Source organism: Vanellus vanellus, assembly GCF_965231255.1.
Source record: "Vanellus vanellus genome assembly, chromosome: 22".
Lineage (NCBI taxonomy): Eukaryota > Metazoa > Chordata > Aves > Charadriiformes > Charadriidae > Vanellus > Vanellus vanellus.
The window spans coordinates 2,106,498-2,123,679 of record NC_138927.1 but is presented as its reverse complement, the minus strand read 5'-3'; the positions used below and the strand labels follow the sequence as shown (position 1 = coordinate 2,123,679).

Below are 17,182 nucleotides of genomic sequence, written 5' to 3'. Positions count from 1 at the left end.
CGTCCCTACTTCCGGCGCACAGGTGACGGAAGGCGGGCGCCGGGTGCCGGAGGGCATTCCCCGCACGGATTGGCTGATGGCGCCGGTGGGAGGGCGCCACAGGGAGGGCTCGGCCTAGCAAGGGTAGGGCTGATTGGCTGAGGGCTGCCACTCGCCATCATTGCGCGCGACGACTGGCGGAGTGAAGAGATGACGCAAGGTGGGGGGGGTGTGGAGGGAGCAAAATGGCGGCGGCCGGAGGGGGCGAATGATGGCGGTGATTGAGTGGTGCCGCGCCGGGCGCTGAAGGGCCCCGGCTTCTCTGCGGCCGCCGGGCCGGGGCCTCCAGCCTCGCCTCCGCGGGTTGGGCCCGCAGCGGGCACCGGCTCCGCGGCCTCCGGCCCTGGGCCGGGCCAGCCGACCCACCGAGCCGGTGAGAGCCGCGGAACCCCGCGGTGTGCGGGCAGAGAGCGTTGGGGCGCCTGTGACCGGCGCCTAGGGGCGCTGGGCGGTCGGTGCCGGGCTGCAGCCTCAGTCCAAATTAATTCCTTGCCGTTGGCTGCCAATAGGGTTGGCCGCAGATGGTTTCGTGCGTTAATTAAGTATTTCTCTTCAAGGTGTCTCTCAATTCAGCCAGTGTTGGGACCCTTTCTCGCCTGGAGCCAGCGAAGGCTGCAGGGATGGAGGCACTGCCCGAGCTTTACGCCATCTTCCAAGGAGAGGTGCGTGGGGCTGCTGCTGGCATCGTGCCCCGGGAGGTGTTACAGGCTGTGACCTGCCACTTTGTCTCCTTATTTTATTGTTTTAGGCACAGCTTAGTTCAGTGGCAGTTTGGGTAACTGACAGTTCTGTAGAAAATAAATACACGCCTGTGTACGCCTGTCTGTGTGTTTACATACATACGTATAGATATGTATGCATATACGTATAAGATACTTATCTGACTAACATAGGAGCGGTTGGCAGACTACACCTGCTCCAGAGTTTCAACCATTGCAGGGTCTGACCTGCCTTGAAATCTAAAAATGAAGGAAAGCAGGAGATCTGTGTAGACTTTTTGTCCATCCCTGGGGGTGTTCAAGGCCAGACTGGACGGGGCTTTGAGCAGCCTGGTCTAGTGGAAGGTGTCCCTGCCCATGGCAGGGGGGACTGGAAGGAGATGATCTTTAAGGTCCCTTGTAACCCAAACCAATCTGTGATTCTAACCTGTGGTTCATAAACAAGTGTTTCGTGAAGGGCTTTGCCTTAGGTGTTGTATTGATTTTCTTCACAGGTTGCTACAGTGACAGATTATGGGGCATTTATAAAAATTCCAGGCTGCAGGAAGCAAGGTTTGTTTCTCTTATTTTGTTCAGATGTTGTTTCATGATAGTGTGTTCAAGCCAAGCAGTTGTTCTCGGAATTAAATGCTTGCTAGCTTTTAGAAAAACCTCAGAAAAATGTGTTGTTTTTTTTTCCTAAATTAGGAAGAAATTGAGTTTCTCAGAATGTATTTAGAATACGTTTGTATGAATACCAAAAATATTTGGAGGGTGTCAGGATGTTTTAGAGAATCATTTTGAGGTATTGGACAAACTGTAGAAACTTTCTACAGTTAGATAATTTGTCAAATTTACTACTATTATGACTGATACAAATAAAGCTCAAATAAAAAAATAAACCAGAAAAGCTGACTTAAAGCTCTTTCTACGTTTGTGGGAAACCTGCAGTCAAACAAAGTTGTACAAAAGAAGCACAAGTACAAACGGTGGCTGTTCTGTGAGGTGCTGGTAGGCCCACAAATAATCCCTTCTCCGCTCTCCTCTTAAAGTGCCCAGTCACTGTAGTGCCAGTTCTAATAACAGTTTTTGGACAGAAGCATGGCTGCTGGAGGGGAGTTGCTTTGAGACGCAAATGGGCCCTGAAATACAAGCTTGAACAGCAAGGTGTGTTTCCGTATTTATCCTCCCTTATGCAACCCTGTAGCCTGCGTGTCATTCGTGCAAATTCAAAATACAGTCTTGGGGCTGTGTCACCTTGCAGTTACGGGAGATCAGGGCAGCCTTGGTGTTTCACGCTTTTGCCTTTGCCAGCAAAGTATTGTGCTGCTGATGCGTGAAATGGGCTCTTTATTCTCTGGTGCTTGGGGTGGCCTCAAAGGACGGGCAGGAAGGGAGAGGTGTTAGTGCCTGCTACAGTTTTCTGTATGGGTGTCTGATATTTTGAGTGAAAAGGCTGCTTTGGCGACTTGCTTTTCTGAGTTAATTTGGAGCAGATCTTGATAAACTTATAGTGTCTGATTGATGCAACTAGTTGATTCTCACCTGCATAATGTACTGGAGGAAAGAAATGGCTAGTTTTGCTTAGGGCAGCTGCTCAGTGTGTTCCTTGTCTCCCTGAGTAGTGGTCTCCAAACGTTTTTGATTGTGTACCCCCACTGCGTGGTCAGTTAAAATCAGTTAACCCTATCAGTTAAAAAAAATTTTGAGCACGCACCCGTCAATGTGGGTATATTGTTTTATAAATTATATACGTCTAATACTGTCTTAATGTTATGTGCATTTTAAAACATACACAAAACCAGAAATTAAAGAAAGATGAGCTCAAGATAAAATAAGCACTATTTTTTTTTATTTATTTTATTTATTAATGATACAAAAATTTCTTCCCACACCCTAAAGGGTAGTCTTGCATCCACCCCACTTTGGAGACTGCTGTCCTAGAGGGCAAAACTGAAATTCAGTGGAGATTTGTCTTTATTTTTCCCCTTTCTTCTCTTCCAAAACCATGACCAGGCCTTGTCCATAGGACTCACATGTCCTCCTGCCGCGTGGATAAACCCTCAGAGATAGTAGATGTTGGAGACAAAGTATGGGTGAAGCTTATCGGAAAAGAGGTACTGTTAATTCTTGTTTTAGTGCTTGTGTAGATGAAGTAGACTGCAAAACCACTGAGAACTTCTGCACAAAGAGGCTGTGCGTTGCTGTCGCTTTGTCGGGGTCTTACAGGCTCTGTTTTACAGACGGGTGAATTCTCTTTACCCCCAGATGTGACTTTGGCCACATGGCTTCTGTGACTTGCAACAATGCAGTTCAGAAAAAGGGACTTCATAAAATCTTTTGGCTTAAAAGCAACAAAAAGCTTCCTTTTTTTTCCCCTGCACACCCCTTTGCAGCTGTATCACCTTAACTGTGTGATTTGGTGGCTAAATGAGCAATTTGAGAGGATTGCAAGATAAGAGCTGATATAAACACAGTTCATTAGCTGTTTCTAGAGACAGCCGTGTTCTTAGAAGAAGCTGAGATTTTTATTCGTTTGATTTCAAGAAAGTATCAATGGCAGTGCATTATGCCTATGAGAAAATACAGAGGCTTTTTGTTTCTTTTGAAGTAAAAGCATTATACATTTTTCCCCTGTATAATCTACATTGCTTTTTCTTCTCCAGAAAATGTGACAATGAGCATATCGTTTGTATTTAAAGATTACTTGAAACAAAATCTGAAGTCTTTCTTTGGTGAGCCACGGAAACAAAGCAAGCTGACTGTATTTTGTTGGGATCGAGGTGGAAGGATTCAGTTCAAAGACACACAGGATTTGGCCATAAGTGCTTTGCATGTTTTTTAGAAAGAGATAATCGGGTTGATGTACAAAACAAGGATTCATTTTGTGTGAGATAAGGGAAATAGGCTGAGAAACTTGGTGTTATTTACACAGTGTATAAAAACTGTATGAAAGACTTAACAGCTTTTTTTTTTTAGCCATCTGTGGTGTGCTTTTTTTTTTAAATTTTGTTTGTGTGAATTTTTATTAAGACACTGTTTTCTTTATCTGGAACACAGTTGTTGTCTTCCTGGCCTCTTTGCTGTAGAGACAAGGGGCAGAAGCACCTTGGAGAGGTGGACAGCGGAAGAGTTCATTGTTAGATTGCCTGCTAATGACTATATAAATGTCATAGACAAAACAGAAATACCTTCGATAGCAGCATTGGTGAAAAAGCAGAAAGTTCCAAGAAAAGCTTAAAAAAGCTTGCTTCTAAAGCAATAATGTGGCAATCAAGGACATACTAGGATTCAGAAAAGAGTAAGACCTTAACAGAGATACTGAAAATATCTCCTAGTTCAATCTTTTTAGGAGACTAAAAGAAGGATATCAAGTTTTCTTTTTCAGGATGCAAGTTGGCCAAAGTACTGGTCCAGGGGGAACTGCCTTGGGAGTGGATGATTTGAGAATTACAACAAAGCTTCCAAAGATGCACTCGGGTTTGGTTACATCGAAAGCAGAATATTAACCTGGACGGACCTATAGTTTGATCTTGTCTTATTACTGAGATAGCTGCTTAACAGAAGCTATTTCATTAGCTAAAATACTCTAAAATGTAAATGCAGCTACGAAATAATAGAAGAAAAGCACTTTCATGTAGTGTCTTTTGTAGTGCTGCTCTTTGCTGTCTGACGGTTTCCTTCCTTCTCTATAGGCCTCCAGACACGGTGTATTGATTAACATCATTGTCATTTATTCTTCTCATTCCAAGTCTTTCTCTTTCAGATGAAAGATGACAAACTGAAGCTTTCCCTCTCCATGAAGGTTGTTAACCAAGGCACAGGAAAAGACCTCGATCCCAACAATGTTTCTCTTGAGTAGGTAAATCTACTGAGCAGAATATAACAGATCAGACAGGTTGCTACTGCCTGCCTTTCCCTGCCTTGCATCCCTGGCTTTCCTGCCATACTTATTCTCTAGGTCCCCCCTCCTTTGGAGGGTGAGAGGAGCTCTTCCTGAGAGCTGAAGGGTTGATTGAAGGCACTCCCTTGGTTTTGCTGCCCGGAGGCAGGCAGGAGCAGGTGGAGGGCTGCAGGGAGTTCAAGCCCTTCACACCACAGCCAGATTTTCATTCCTGCGTTGTGATGGCCGTGTGCTTGTGCTGGAAGGACTGTTCATTCCAGCTGGGGATTTGTCTCGCTTTTGCATACTACGAAATCAAATCTTAACTGCTTGGATGTTTCAGAGCTTCCTTGTCTACCTTTCTTTTTTTGGTTGTATCTCTATCAAGTCAAATAAAATTGCTTTATTTTCATACTGGGCAAGTATATATATGTGTGTCTAATCACATACAAAATACAGATGTTTGTGTAAGGACGTAAGTACAGCTCCCCGCATTTGTCTGCTTTGTGTAGAGAGTGCTCAGTTAATCTTAAAAGTAGAAATGACAGGTATTATGCTCTTAACAATGTGGTTTATTCTAATGAGCAGTTGGTTGGTCAGCTTCATTCATTGGTTTAGCTGATTAAGTGGTGTTTTTAGAGCAACATTTGAAAAAGAACTTGTGTTTAGGTTGTGTCTTTATAAATATACAGGGTTAATGATGAGAGTGGATTGAAAATGGAACTGTCCTTCTCTTTGCAGTCAGGATGAGAGGAAAAAACGCATGTTCAGAGACTATACTAGTCAGAAGATCACGCTTGAAGCTGTCTTGAACACTGTGTGCAAGAAATGTGGTTGCAAAGGTACGTTCATGCAGTGTTGTCTTGTTCTTTTGATGTAGCCTCGGTCTAACCAGGTAGTGACCTGTAGATAGGATTGTATTGACATCTGTCTCATGGTTGTGTATAAGGACTGAATTTTGCTTCCACATGTCTCTCTTAGAGGAGAACTACATTTTCTATCACTTGTTACAAAAAGGAAAGACTTAACTGATATTCTTTTATAAAGGTTTGTTTCTTAAAATTACATCCCTTTGAGCTTCCTGTGAAGAACCCTCTTACTGAGTGCAGGTTCAGTACAAATTCCCTTCTTGCAGTATTTCTGTTAATAAGTCATAGCTAAGGTCTTGTTCCAGTTTTGCATTTTAAGAAATCATGTAATTCTGAAGAAAGATCAGTGGAAACTACTGATGGGTTGTTGGGAACGCTATGTTAGCTTGTGAGCAGTGTTTTAGAGCTGAAAACAAGCGTTTTGTTTTGTTTTAACCTGGTGAAATGTTTGTGTTTTGCCTAGTTCAGCAATATGAAGTTCTCTTATGTGATGCCTTTTCAGTAGCTTTCTGCAAGTTGCTGAGGCATACAGTAGTTTTTTGTACATGGGAGTTTTTGCTGTACCCTACTTGTTTTATGTTATTTAGCCATAAATAGTTAAGCTGGAGTTAATGCTAATCTGGAGAAGGTTAATAATGAATATGGTTCTCTGTAGTGGTAGATACCAATCTTTAAAATACCATTTTAAACAATCCCCAAAACTTTAAGCTGGATTCTGCGTATTTCCAGTCTGATTTTTAATGATGATGTCTACTCATAACAGGCAGGCAGATGCTATCTATCTGCAGCTTCCGCTATGACTGTTCATAGGTCAGATTTGATGTCTCCAGAGTAGAAAGGCTAGAACCAGAATGAGCCGATTTCCTCTATGTTTGTGGCTTTGGTCTCATTTACCAGGTGCTTGTCACACCAATTTACTCCCTTTCCCGTATACTTTTCCATGCTGTTTAAGCCATTGCGTAGACATGTTTCTACCAGTTGCCCTGTTCAGACACAAGTGTCTTAGTTTTTTGCCTAACTAATCTTTCCAGAATGCCCTGGGTTGCGTTTGCTCCCCTGGCTTGTTTAATCAGCGCACGTTAAACTAGCTGAAATGCTAGGACAAAAAAATACAGTGTAGATTCTCTTACTGTGACTAATAATAAAAAGATCATTGATGGCACTTCAGGTGTCTGAATTGCAGTTTTTTAAGAAAAAAAAAAAAAAGGTGGGTGGGTTGCTCCTTCAAACACTATTTTACAGGTCATTTTGCCAAGGAGTGTTTCGTGCAGCCTGGAGGTACCAAATATAGCCTCATTCCAGAAGAGGAGGAAGAGGAGGTGGCAGCAGCAGCATACGAAAGAGATAAAAAGACGAGCCTGACTGACGATTCTTCAAAGAAAAGGAAAAAGGTACGCAGTGCCCTGCTGCTGGCCTGGAAAAGTGAGCCAGATAATTTATTCTCTATAGTTACGTCTGCGATCTACTACAGCAACGTGGTTATGAGTGACTGGTTCTGGGCTGAGAAAGTGGCTCAGTGTTGTGCAAGTTCTGTAGCAAAACCAGGAATCTCCTCTGTGGACTTTTTAGTAATTCTTATACTTTCTCCCTGTATTCTTGTTAAATTGTCTTTTGTCCTATAATGCACAGTCCTCAAAAGATATTCCTTACAGTGAGAAAAGAGTTTGGTGGTTTTGTTGTTTTGTTGTTTTATTGTTTGTTTGGTTGTTTTGTTTTTTGTTTTTTTTTGACCTGGTCTTTGTGAGGCTGTATAGAAATTGCTTCAGTTTCCTGAATTTCTGTGATTCTTGCCAATAACCCTCTTTCCCCTCCCTCCTCTCTGCTCTTGCCCTGACACCTTTCTTTCATCTGCACTAAATGCCCTGCTGCCTTGCTCCAGGGGGTATCCTGACCCAGTCAGTGTGATGTGAACTAGGCTTATCTGCACATGCCAGAGGAAAATAGCTGGTTGTATTTGCACAGGGAGAGTACTCCATTTCCAGGCTCTAAAGCAATTTTTGTCGATGTGAAAATGTCAAGAGATAAGAGACCTTTTATGTCCAGTGTTTGAACTCTGGCTTCAGAGCATGCTGCTGTAAAATGTGGGGGAGACCTGAATCCAAAATGGGAGTGTTTGGTGGTCAGTCTGTTTATACAGCAATGAGTATTCCAATTCTAGACTTCAGTAAATAAACTGTTTCGTCTGCCCCTTCACAACTGGACTCCAACTTTAATTACACTTCCAAAGCCTTTTTTTTTTTTTTTTTTCTTTCTTTTTTTTTCCTTTCTCACTCCAGCTCTGTGGCCTGTGTGTATCCCTGGAGAGGGGCAACAGGCAGGAAGAGTGGTGGATTTCCTTTTCACAGGAGAGGGACAAGGATGGTGTCAACAATTGCATAGTGAGAACTAACTTCTGAGGATTCAGTTCTCCCAGGCTCACTGTGGAGTTGCACCAGTACTAGTGCTAGTAGGAGAGACTGCAGATGCTGGCAACAGGGAACAGAGGAGTCTGTTTTGATGGCAGCGCTCAGAGCAGTCCAGAGTGACACTGGTGTAGCTCAAGTCTCGCTTCCAGTCACGTTTTTCACTGGTAATCTGGTTTATGGCACTTTGTACTCTTATTTAAATGAGAGGAGTAGCTGGGGCTGTTTGTGGGATTGTAGGTGGCCACTGCACTAGGGTAGCAGTCAGGTGTGTCATGACTTTCCTTGTGTTAGTCTCTGCCCTGTGGTATAATTGTTTCTGCCCTACAGTCAGTACAAAATGAAGTTAGCGTTAATTCGATTTCTAGTCTGCAGTTCTTGCTTGCCCGGTAAGCCTCTGGATAGCTGATCCAGTAGCGGAAACGGGATCTCTCTTGACTGTAGATCCTGTTGCATGGTTCCATCCCAAGATGTGCATTGCTTCCCCGCTACATAGGCTCTTACTCAAGAATGTCTTGGACTCGTCTGCTGAGTGTTGTTATGCTGCGATAGAAAATAGATGTACTCTTCTTTCTATTCTGATCTCGGAAGCACGCGATTGAACCGAGTCATCTCTCAGATCCCGGGCTAACTGCGACTCTGACCTTTCTGGACTCCAGACGTTGGGCTTCTCTCTTGCCATGGAGCAGAGTGAGGGCAGGCCATCGGTAATACCCCAGCGGGGCTGGCTTCTCCTGCCTCGGGTTCTCTTCCCTCTAGCAGTGACAATGGTTTGTCTAGTAAAGGCTCCTGTAAGTGTTATTTAAATGCTGTGGGGAAAAATTACACTAAGAGGTGCACAAACAGCTCATTATCATATCAGTGACCATCCTTTGGGGTGGGGAGTCCCTGTGGAGTCTTGCCCTGCTGAGACTACAGGATATGTGGGTCACTAATTTTTTGGGGGGCCTGCAGATTAACAGCCTTCCTTTAAATCTTGCTTGTTCTTTTGATCTTCCTCCCTTCTCAAGGAGGAGATCAAAAGTTTTCAGATGTTTTCCAGTGCTGGAAAATGAAACTTTGAGCTTTTTGGAGGCAGGATGTGGGATCCTGGAAATGAATAGCTCCCTTGTTGTCTCTAGTGCCTGCTGTGATCTTGTCTGGGAGCCACCGTGTGCTTCCCTGCTTGCCTGGAGTCCCGCAGGGATTTACACAAAGTAGAAATAGCTCAATCTACCTAGTAACAATTGCCTTGCTGACCCCATCTCATCTCATGTTTGTAACATAAATGCAGAGCTTATATTTTTAAATGAGTATATAGGGAACTGCTATCTACCGAGCATCCATTTAGTGTCATAGCAATGGTATTAATGTTTCTGGTTGTTCATGATCAACATTTTCCGTTTCCTTGATCTGATGCTTCCTGGCAGTTCCTGGGTGCTCTTCACTCTCCCCAGAGACTCCTGTCCTTACAGAGAGTCTCTGGGGTCCTCACTCCCTTTTTTTCTTGGCTTTTCTTCCCAGTGGTTCCTCGCTTTCCTCCTGTCTGAGCCCCACAGCATTTACAGGAGTAAGACAGCTCGAGGCTTTAGGTGTCTGCGCTGGCCCAGGCTTCTGGTGTGACCGAGGGCACAAGTCTTTCTAGTGACAGATCACCCTGTTAGTGCTCTGCACATGAGAGCGCTGTCCTGCCTCCTGTAATCCCTGAGAAAATAAGCAACTTGAGGGAGAAGCAGGGATGCTGCTGGTGCAGTGCTGCGCGGAAGTACTGGAGATCTTCTGAGGAGTCACTGGCAGCTGCGCAGGCACAGAGCTGCATCCCTTTCACTTTTACTCTTTGGGTCGCAGGGTGAGGGAGCTCCTATGGGAATGCGGCAGCGTGCCTGTGCTGAGCTTGTGTGGGAGGGAAGCGTGCTGAGAAGAAATGGACCCTTCCAATTTTTCTCTCCTGTGTGTCTTTCAAGAAAAGATCTGCTATTTCAACTGAAGGAATAACCCTTTAATTTGAACTCTACAAAAGCATCCAATTTTCTGCTCAGATACATTGATTAATTTACTTATTCCTGGGTCAGTTTTGCGATGGTCCTTGGAATTGCATAGTAAACGTGATGGTGATGGTTTTTCGCCAGACTTTGCTGCTCTTTCTCCCACCATGTAGAAGATTTCCAGGCAGATGTTGTCTCTTCATGTAAAAACCACACCTTCTTAATTGTTGTTTGTTCAGTGACCTGTAGTTCATCAAGCCTTAATCCATCCTCACTTGTAGCTGGTACTTGTTTTACTAGTTCTTAAATGGCATTAGTTTAAGGCACGGCTCTTCACGCACTATGCTCTTCTCTTATTGTCCTTATCTGGGCTTTTCTGAACTGTGCTGTATCGATTTAATGACTGGATTCTTCTCATCAGATTAATGCCGACTGATCCTCAAACAAGGGATGCAGTAATACCTTTAGACTTACATGATGAATCTTGTTTGGAATTAAATTGGGTGGTGGAATTTCACTTTTTTCTTTTGTGTTTTTTTTTTTTTTTTTCTTTTTAAGAATTAAAAAACTGTAGAAGGAATACGGGCACCTCTCGGTGATGCAGGAAGATGCGTGTCTGGAAATCCATTCTAATTTTTCACAAGGGCAGACGTAAAGTCTCCTAATAAGACCATAACTCCACAAAAGGGTCTGGTGAAAAATATTTATACTTCTGGACACTCCCCTCTTATCTCAAAATCAAATACCTTTAGAAGGAATGAACTGTTGTAACTTTCTTAAAGCATAGCCCCGAGCAACTTTCTTTACAAAGGACAGGAGAGAGCCCAGTGCGCTCATGTGGTCCCCTCTTAGCGTCAGCTTTCTAAAAGTAACTGGAGCAGTAGGAGAACCGGTGCTATCAGGCTCTAGCCCTGGCAGTTGCTCTTCTGCATGCCAGCTCCCAATACGGGTTTTGTAAATGAGAGAGTTTGTTCTGTTTTGGTAGAGTTGTAATCGTTACATAAATTGGACAGGATGTGCAAGAAACCGTAACGTGCAGGTCTTCATACTTGTTGGCCCACTGCTTCTTTACAGTGGGAGTCTGCTTGGGCAAAATCTGCTCAAAATGTTTACACAAATGCAGTGTTTGCAGTTTTGTGGGAGTGCCTGGGTGTGCCTGCAAGCTGAGTTGAGCTTCATCCATCAGCAGCCATTGGTTCTGGAGACCAGTTTGAAGCTCTGGGTGCGGCAGGGCTTTGCTGCTGTTGCCGGAGGCAGAAATCTGGCCTTTGCTTTGGCACTGCCCTCTCTGATCCGAAAACTAGAAACGATCCAAAAACTAGAGAAACGTTCCTGCTTATGCAATGGTGAGTCAACTGGTAACCAGTGGAGTGTGTGTCTCCTGGTACCGGGATGCAAGAGTTTAAAGAAATCTGTGGCCTAATAGAAGGATGCTGCTTGTGCAGAATGATTTTGCAGCAGCACTGCCTCCTGCTACAGAAAACGTTAAGCTCTTCTGTCGCTGGCTTGCTCCCTGCAGTATTTGCAGTCCAGTGTGTGCTTATGCTGTGGTGCTTGCTGTACTGCACTGAAGGTGCTGCTTACGTGTTGGTGTGAGCAGTTTGCCTGTTAGAAACCCCCAAAAAGGGGAGACTGAGGTTTGGTTGATTTTCTTTTCTTTTTCTTCAGCCAGCACAATGTCCACGTGTGTATTTTTATTTCCCTTGTAATCCTGAAGGGACTGGTGTGACATCCTGTCCTGTCTTCAGCCTTCACGTGCTGAGAAAGTTTCCCAAGCTCTGGAATGAGACTCTGTTAGTTGTTAAGGTCTTGTCAAACTTTCTCACCATGTGCACAGGCTGGAAAAGCTTGAGAAAATTCTCCTGGCTGCATCCCTTTCTCTAGAAGATTTAACTCTTCACCATCCTCCTCTTCTAAAGACTGTTATGATTTGCTTCTGCCCTTAGTCTGTGGGTAGGGGACTTTGAAGTGAATCTGGTATTATCTCACAGAAAAACGTAGACGCTCGAATTTTGGGTGACATCAGTGATCATAGTCCTGTTGCGAAGCTGTAGAAAACTGATACCTGCCCAGGGTCTGCTAGGTGTGGAGTCCTCTGCTCTCTTCCCTGGAGTCCCAGAGGATTCTGCTTGATGTTCAACTCCAAGCCAAGTGTTTTCTTTGCTTGTCCACCTCCCTAAAAGTGTTGTTCCGTTTCACATTAAATAAGCTACCAGCTCTGTTGTCCCTAATTGATAGCCTGTATCTGGTGCTACGACGCACAATCCATGCTAAATTGATGTCTTTAGCTGGGCCTTTTGTGTCCCCACTGTTACAGGAAAATATGTTGGTTTTAGATGAAAAGTAGACAGACTCGGCTTGTCTTCCCGTAAGCCAGTGTATTAATCTTCATATGGAAACTGCACTTGTCTGGAAGTTAATGGAAGAAATGTCTCTTGGGAGGAGGGGGGAGACCCAGCCTTCTCTGTGCTCTCTGCATTGGGATGCTTTTCCCCAAGCAATTTTAAGAAAACTCACCCTTCAGAGGAAGGTTGTGGGTGGTGCTGGGGGGCTACCAGCCCCCCTGTTCCCTTGCTCTTAAGGCACACCTAAATACAGCATGGGCTTGGCTTTAACGAGCTGGCCTGCCTTGGTGAGCCACCTGAGCACCTCCAAGCCTACAGCAGATGATGTTGGGATGTAAAAGTCAGTTACCGCAAGGGATTATCTTTTTCCCCTTTCTTTGCCTCATTTTTCATCCTGTGCTTAGCAGCTCCTTTTGGCTTTTGTTTCGAACAGGTGAGTGCTGGTTTCTTAGCTTGGAGTCCTCTGGGTGAATATGCAAATGCTACAGTGTCTTCGGCTTCCTTCTGTGAAGCCAATTTTCTTTATGTGGATGCTTTCCAATCCATTTCTAGCCAGGGTTGTTCTTTTCCCTTGGGTGGGGTGGATGTATAACAGGCCTTAGGCAACATCTGTGATGCTCAAGGGAGTATCTCATGCCGGACTCACAAAGCTGGTGTCAGCACTAGGTTCAGACCTTTAGCCCCACGGCCAGCCCAGTGCTGCACCTGGTTGTGCTGGAGCAGGTGGAAATACTTGCCCACACCACTCCTTCTGGTTTTGTACAGGTATCTCATGTATCTGTGGCTGATTGCCACTGTTCCCTTCATCTAATCGTGTGTTCATTTTCTCTCCCTTGGCTTAGCTTCTAGACTGGCTGTGGATGTCCACAGCAGCTGGCCAAGAGGGTGGCCTCCCCGAGGACTCATCCTGCCTGTAGTCCTGTGACTGGTGTAATTGTGCCCTTGGGCTTGCTTTCTACTTCCTCCTGAAATGAGTGCATGGCACTAACAGCCCTGCCAAGGCGGGGGTGACTTACAGCAAACCTCTCCCAGTCAAACTCTCTGCAAGCCCAAGGGTGGCCTTGAGGTCATTTGGAACACTCTTGGCAAAGAGAATAAGTGGCATTGTTGGCTTGGGGGCTCCAGGCTTCTCCCATTACACTCCTTTCCGTAGTGGAATGTAAAACACGTTTGTGTGTTATGTTTGGGGCTGTCATTTGACTGCTGTCTGTCTCCCGTTGTGCTGCTCCCCAAAGCCTGTGCGCAGTCACGTTCTGAACAAGCCATCATTCAACCTCTTTAAATTAGGGGGGGGGTGGGGGGGTGGAAATACGGCTTTTTGTCTGGCTTACCAAGAGCCCTTTTCCTGGTCCAGTGATGTGTTGAAGTGAATGCCCTGGGCTTCTCCAGCTGTTGGTGCAGGTTCAGCAGACTTGTTAGCACTGCTAACAGAGAACTCAGCCCTCCAGAGGTGGTGGTCGGCACAGGAAGCACGGCCATGGCTCCTTGCTCATGGTCTGCTTCGGGAGCTCCCTTTGACCCCAGCTGCAGTGCTGCTGTGCCATCTCAGTTGTGTGACAACATAGAATCCCAGACTGGTGAGGGCTGGAAGGGCCCTCTGGAGCTCCCCCAGTCCCACCCCCTGCCAGAGCAGGGGCACCTCCAGCAGTGGCACAGGACACGTTCAGGTGGGTTTGAAATGGCTCCAGAGGGGGAGACTCCCCCCCCCCCCCCCCCCCCCCCCCCCCGGGCAGCCTGTGCCAGTGCTCTGCCACCCGCACAGGAGAGAAGTCCCTCCTCAGGTTGAGATGGAACTGCCCATGGTCACGTTTGTGCCCGTTCCCTCTTGTCCTGTCACTGGGCACCACTGAACAAAGACTGTTCCCATCCCCCCGGCACCCGCCCTTGAAGGATTGATAAGTATTGATAAGATTGATCCCCCCTCAGTCTTCTGGCTAAAAAGCCCCAAGTCCCTCAGCCTTTCCTTGTAAGAAAGATGCTCCAGTTCCAGAGCAGTGAGCACACGTGGATCACCCGGGAAGGTGAAGCTCGCTTTAAGCACAAACGCTTAAAAAATGGCTTAGTCGAAGCAGCAAGCTTTACTCACTGGGCTGCGTTCCTCACTGGTGGTGTCTGTCTCTCGCAGGCAGTCACACAGGGGCTTCAGGAAACCCTCTTTTGCTTCTTTCCTTGTGTCCTCTTTATGTCCATGAATAGAATGAAAATTCACGATAGCTGTTTGCACGGGAAGGTGTCTCTTTGATGTTGATGTGGCCATGGGAGAAACTGGTGGATTCTTGTTGGAGGCCAGTGTTGCTGGACTAAGACAGAAAACTGAAGCTTTGTCTTAAGCATATGCAAAATATTAAAATAATTATAAAACTTCCATCTTGTTCTGAGAGTTGATCTATGCGGTAATTTTGTGGGTATTCAGGGAATTAGAAAGGTGAGTTAAACCGGGATCAGACTGGGATGTTTGCTTATTTGTGCGCAAAAACTGACCACTCCGGCTGATCCCTTCTGAGCCTCTTGCGTTCCTGGCCCCGGGACCGCTCGGCTCGGCGCTGGCTGCCCAGCCTGCCTCTTCCGCCGGCCGCTGTGGCCGGAGGGTGGTGGTGTACCCGGCCGTTGGGCTCGCTGGCGCTCAGAGGGCACGACCGGCTCCCGAGAGCTGCGGTCAGCGTTTCTCCTGCTCCTTGCTGGAAGAGGGGGGAAGCGATGGGCGGAACGGGGCTGGCAGCTGGGCTGTGCGCACTGCCAGCACAGGCAGGTCAGATCCTCTCCCCCAGTACTGCTTTCTAATTAAATATACATAAATTGCTATACTGCAGCATTAAATAGCCTTTCTCTGCTTTGGGATGCTCTGCCTGATGTGATTCCAGTGGAAGGTGTACCGCAGCGCTGATCTCGGGGTAATCTCCGCTTGGGTAATGTCAGATGCCTCAAAATGGAGGGTTTAGATCCCTTGCAGAGTTCCTTACGAGCTTTATTCCAGCACCAGCTGTTCTTATTCTGCGTCTAAATGTCAGGTCTCGAGCTCTGCGTGGCTGTTTCTTCAAGGCTTTGCAGAAACCCAACCCAGGGGGGCTCGGTGCTGCCCCTGGCCTCTGCCAGGGTGGCAAGCTGCGAGGGCAGGCGGGTGTGTAATCTGTTTTGAGATTGTGCAAAGAGTTACTGCTTGCAAAAGGGCGCTTTCCTCATCCCGCCTCCCCTCCGGGGACGGCTGCAAGAAACTCTGACTGGCATCGCTCAGGCTTTCCTGCAAGGAGAAGGATGTGCTGTCATTAGTGCTCCAGCGCATCAGCGTTCGTTTCCTGGCAGTCTGTGGGCTGATGGTGGTGTGGGGAAGCAGGGATGGTGCTCACGTCCAGCCTGGCTATTTTAGAAACGCATTTTGTTGGCAAAAAGGCTTCATCCTGCCAATCTCTATTAATAAAGAATAGCCTTAAATAATGGAGTGAGCTCTGACCGTGGAGGGACGGCAAGGACTCTCTTCTCGTGATTTAGCTAATGGTTTTCAGACTTGGATTTACATTTTGATACCCCCATGCTCTGGTAGCTGCTGTACCCTGCCTGGTGCAGCTGTGGACCGACAGCGGTGGTTAGAATCCTGACTGGTGCTGTGTGCACCTTCTGTGGTGGAACAGACTCGCCCCTGTCACAGTTTGCAAGGCGCTCATTACCGAAAGTGTCTCACTACCCTGGTGAGCTCAAGTGATAATTTTTCCACATGCAAGTTTTTTATTATTTATTTTCCTTCATTTGCTAGGAGAAGAAAAAGAAAAAGAAGCACAAGAACAAGCAGTCCTCTGAGTCGGACTCGGACAGCTCGGACTCAGACAGCGATGGGGCTCAGCCGGCCAGCAAGAGGAGCAAGCATTCGGGGAAGCCCAGCAAGGCTCAGAAGAAGAAAAAGAAAAAGAAGCATAAGAAGAAGCCCCGGGATTGAGCGGGCAGGCAGGTGGGGGTACTGGTGTTGAGAGTCCCCGGTGCACACCACAAGGAGCGAGAAGAACTGAACCGGCTCCAGGGACCAGGAGTTTCCCCTCTCCTAAGAGTACCGCTCGGCGCGTGGTGTTACAGGTGGTGACTCTGATACAAGTTGTCCTCTGTTACCTTAGGCGCGGGCTGCCGTTTTCTCCCACCAGTAGGCACTCCTGCCAAAATCGGCTAATTACACCCCTTCGTCGGCACTTCTCTCATCCTGTAGCCTCGTGTTTCACCGGGGAAGCTGCCAGCGCTCGGCGGCTCCCCTGGCCAGTGCGCCCAGCTGCGCCCAGCCTGCATGACATCAGCCCCCGACCAGTTGCCTGTGGAGGTGCGCAGCCGTGCTCTCCCTGCCCGTCCCCACACAGTGCTTGGGGACAGGGGTGGTTGTTGCTGGGCCCTGCGATGGGGCTACGTCCTCCCAGCTGGTACCGGTGCAGAGCCTCGGCTTTGGATCGCAAACTCTCCCCCAGCCTCATTCATCCTGTCTGCAAACATTGGGAGTGGAAGAGTAAGAAGCAAGTGGGGGAGTGGAGATATATTAAGTAAACATTAACTGTGGTATGTTTGCCGCCTTGGTAAGTGATGGAAAATAAATCTCTCCAATCTCCAGTTGTGCTTTGTACTGGGTCTTTCCGTTTGTGTGCTCCACACTTCGTCTTGGGCAGTGAAAAGAAAGGGCGAGCTGCAAGGAGGGGGTGTGACTTACACTAAAGGGTGGTGTGTTTGTGGCTTTTTTGGGTTTCGTTTTTTTTTTTTTTTAAATCTTGGCTGCTTTCAGTGGTTCCCTGGGGTGAGAAGGGGGTGTGTGTTGAGGTGACCCCTACGAGAAGCTTGGTGCCTTCTGGTAAGAAGCAACCGGAGCATAAATCTTGTAACTGGAGCTGAAGGTCAAGGGGGGGAAGGGATGGCGGATGGCTGGGCTGCCCCGCACTGGGTCCGGGGTTACTCTGGACTGCAGCAACCGCAGAGGAAGTCTGCGGGGAGCAGCTCGTCCCTGCCAGGGTAGATGTACC

At 46.8% G+C, this 17,182-nt stretch overlaps 1 protein-coding gene across 1 annotated transcript; it reads left to right on the top strand.

Annotated features, from left to right (window-relative positions):
• The first annotated feature begins 235 nt into the window (after window positions 1-235).
• On the top strand, window positions 236-16,769 carry ZCCHC17 (zinc finger CCHC-type containing 17). Its single transcript, XM_082494354.1, has 8 exons — window positions 236-412; window positions 597-701; window positions 1,253-1,310; window positions 2,754-2,854; window positions 4,504-4,595; window positions 5,362-5,462; window positions 6,732-6,880; window positions 15,949-16,769. Exons 2-8 carry the CDS (start codon window positions 660-662, stop codon window positions 16,126-16,128), a joined length of 723 nt encoding a protein of 240 aa, XP_082350480.1. The 5' UTR covers window positions 236-412; window positions 597-659; the 3' UTR covers window positions 16,129-16,769.
• Window positions 16,770-17,182: the final 413 nt, after the last annotated feature.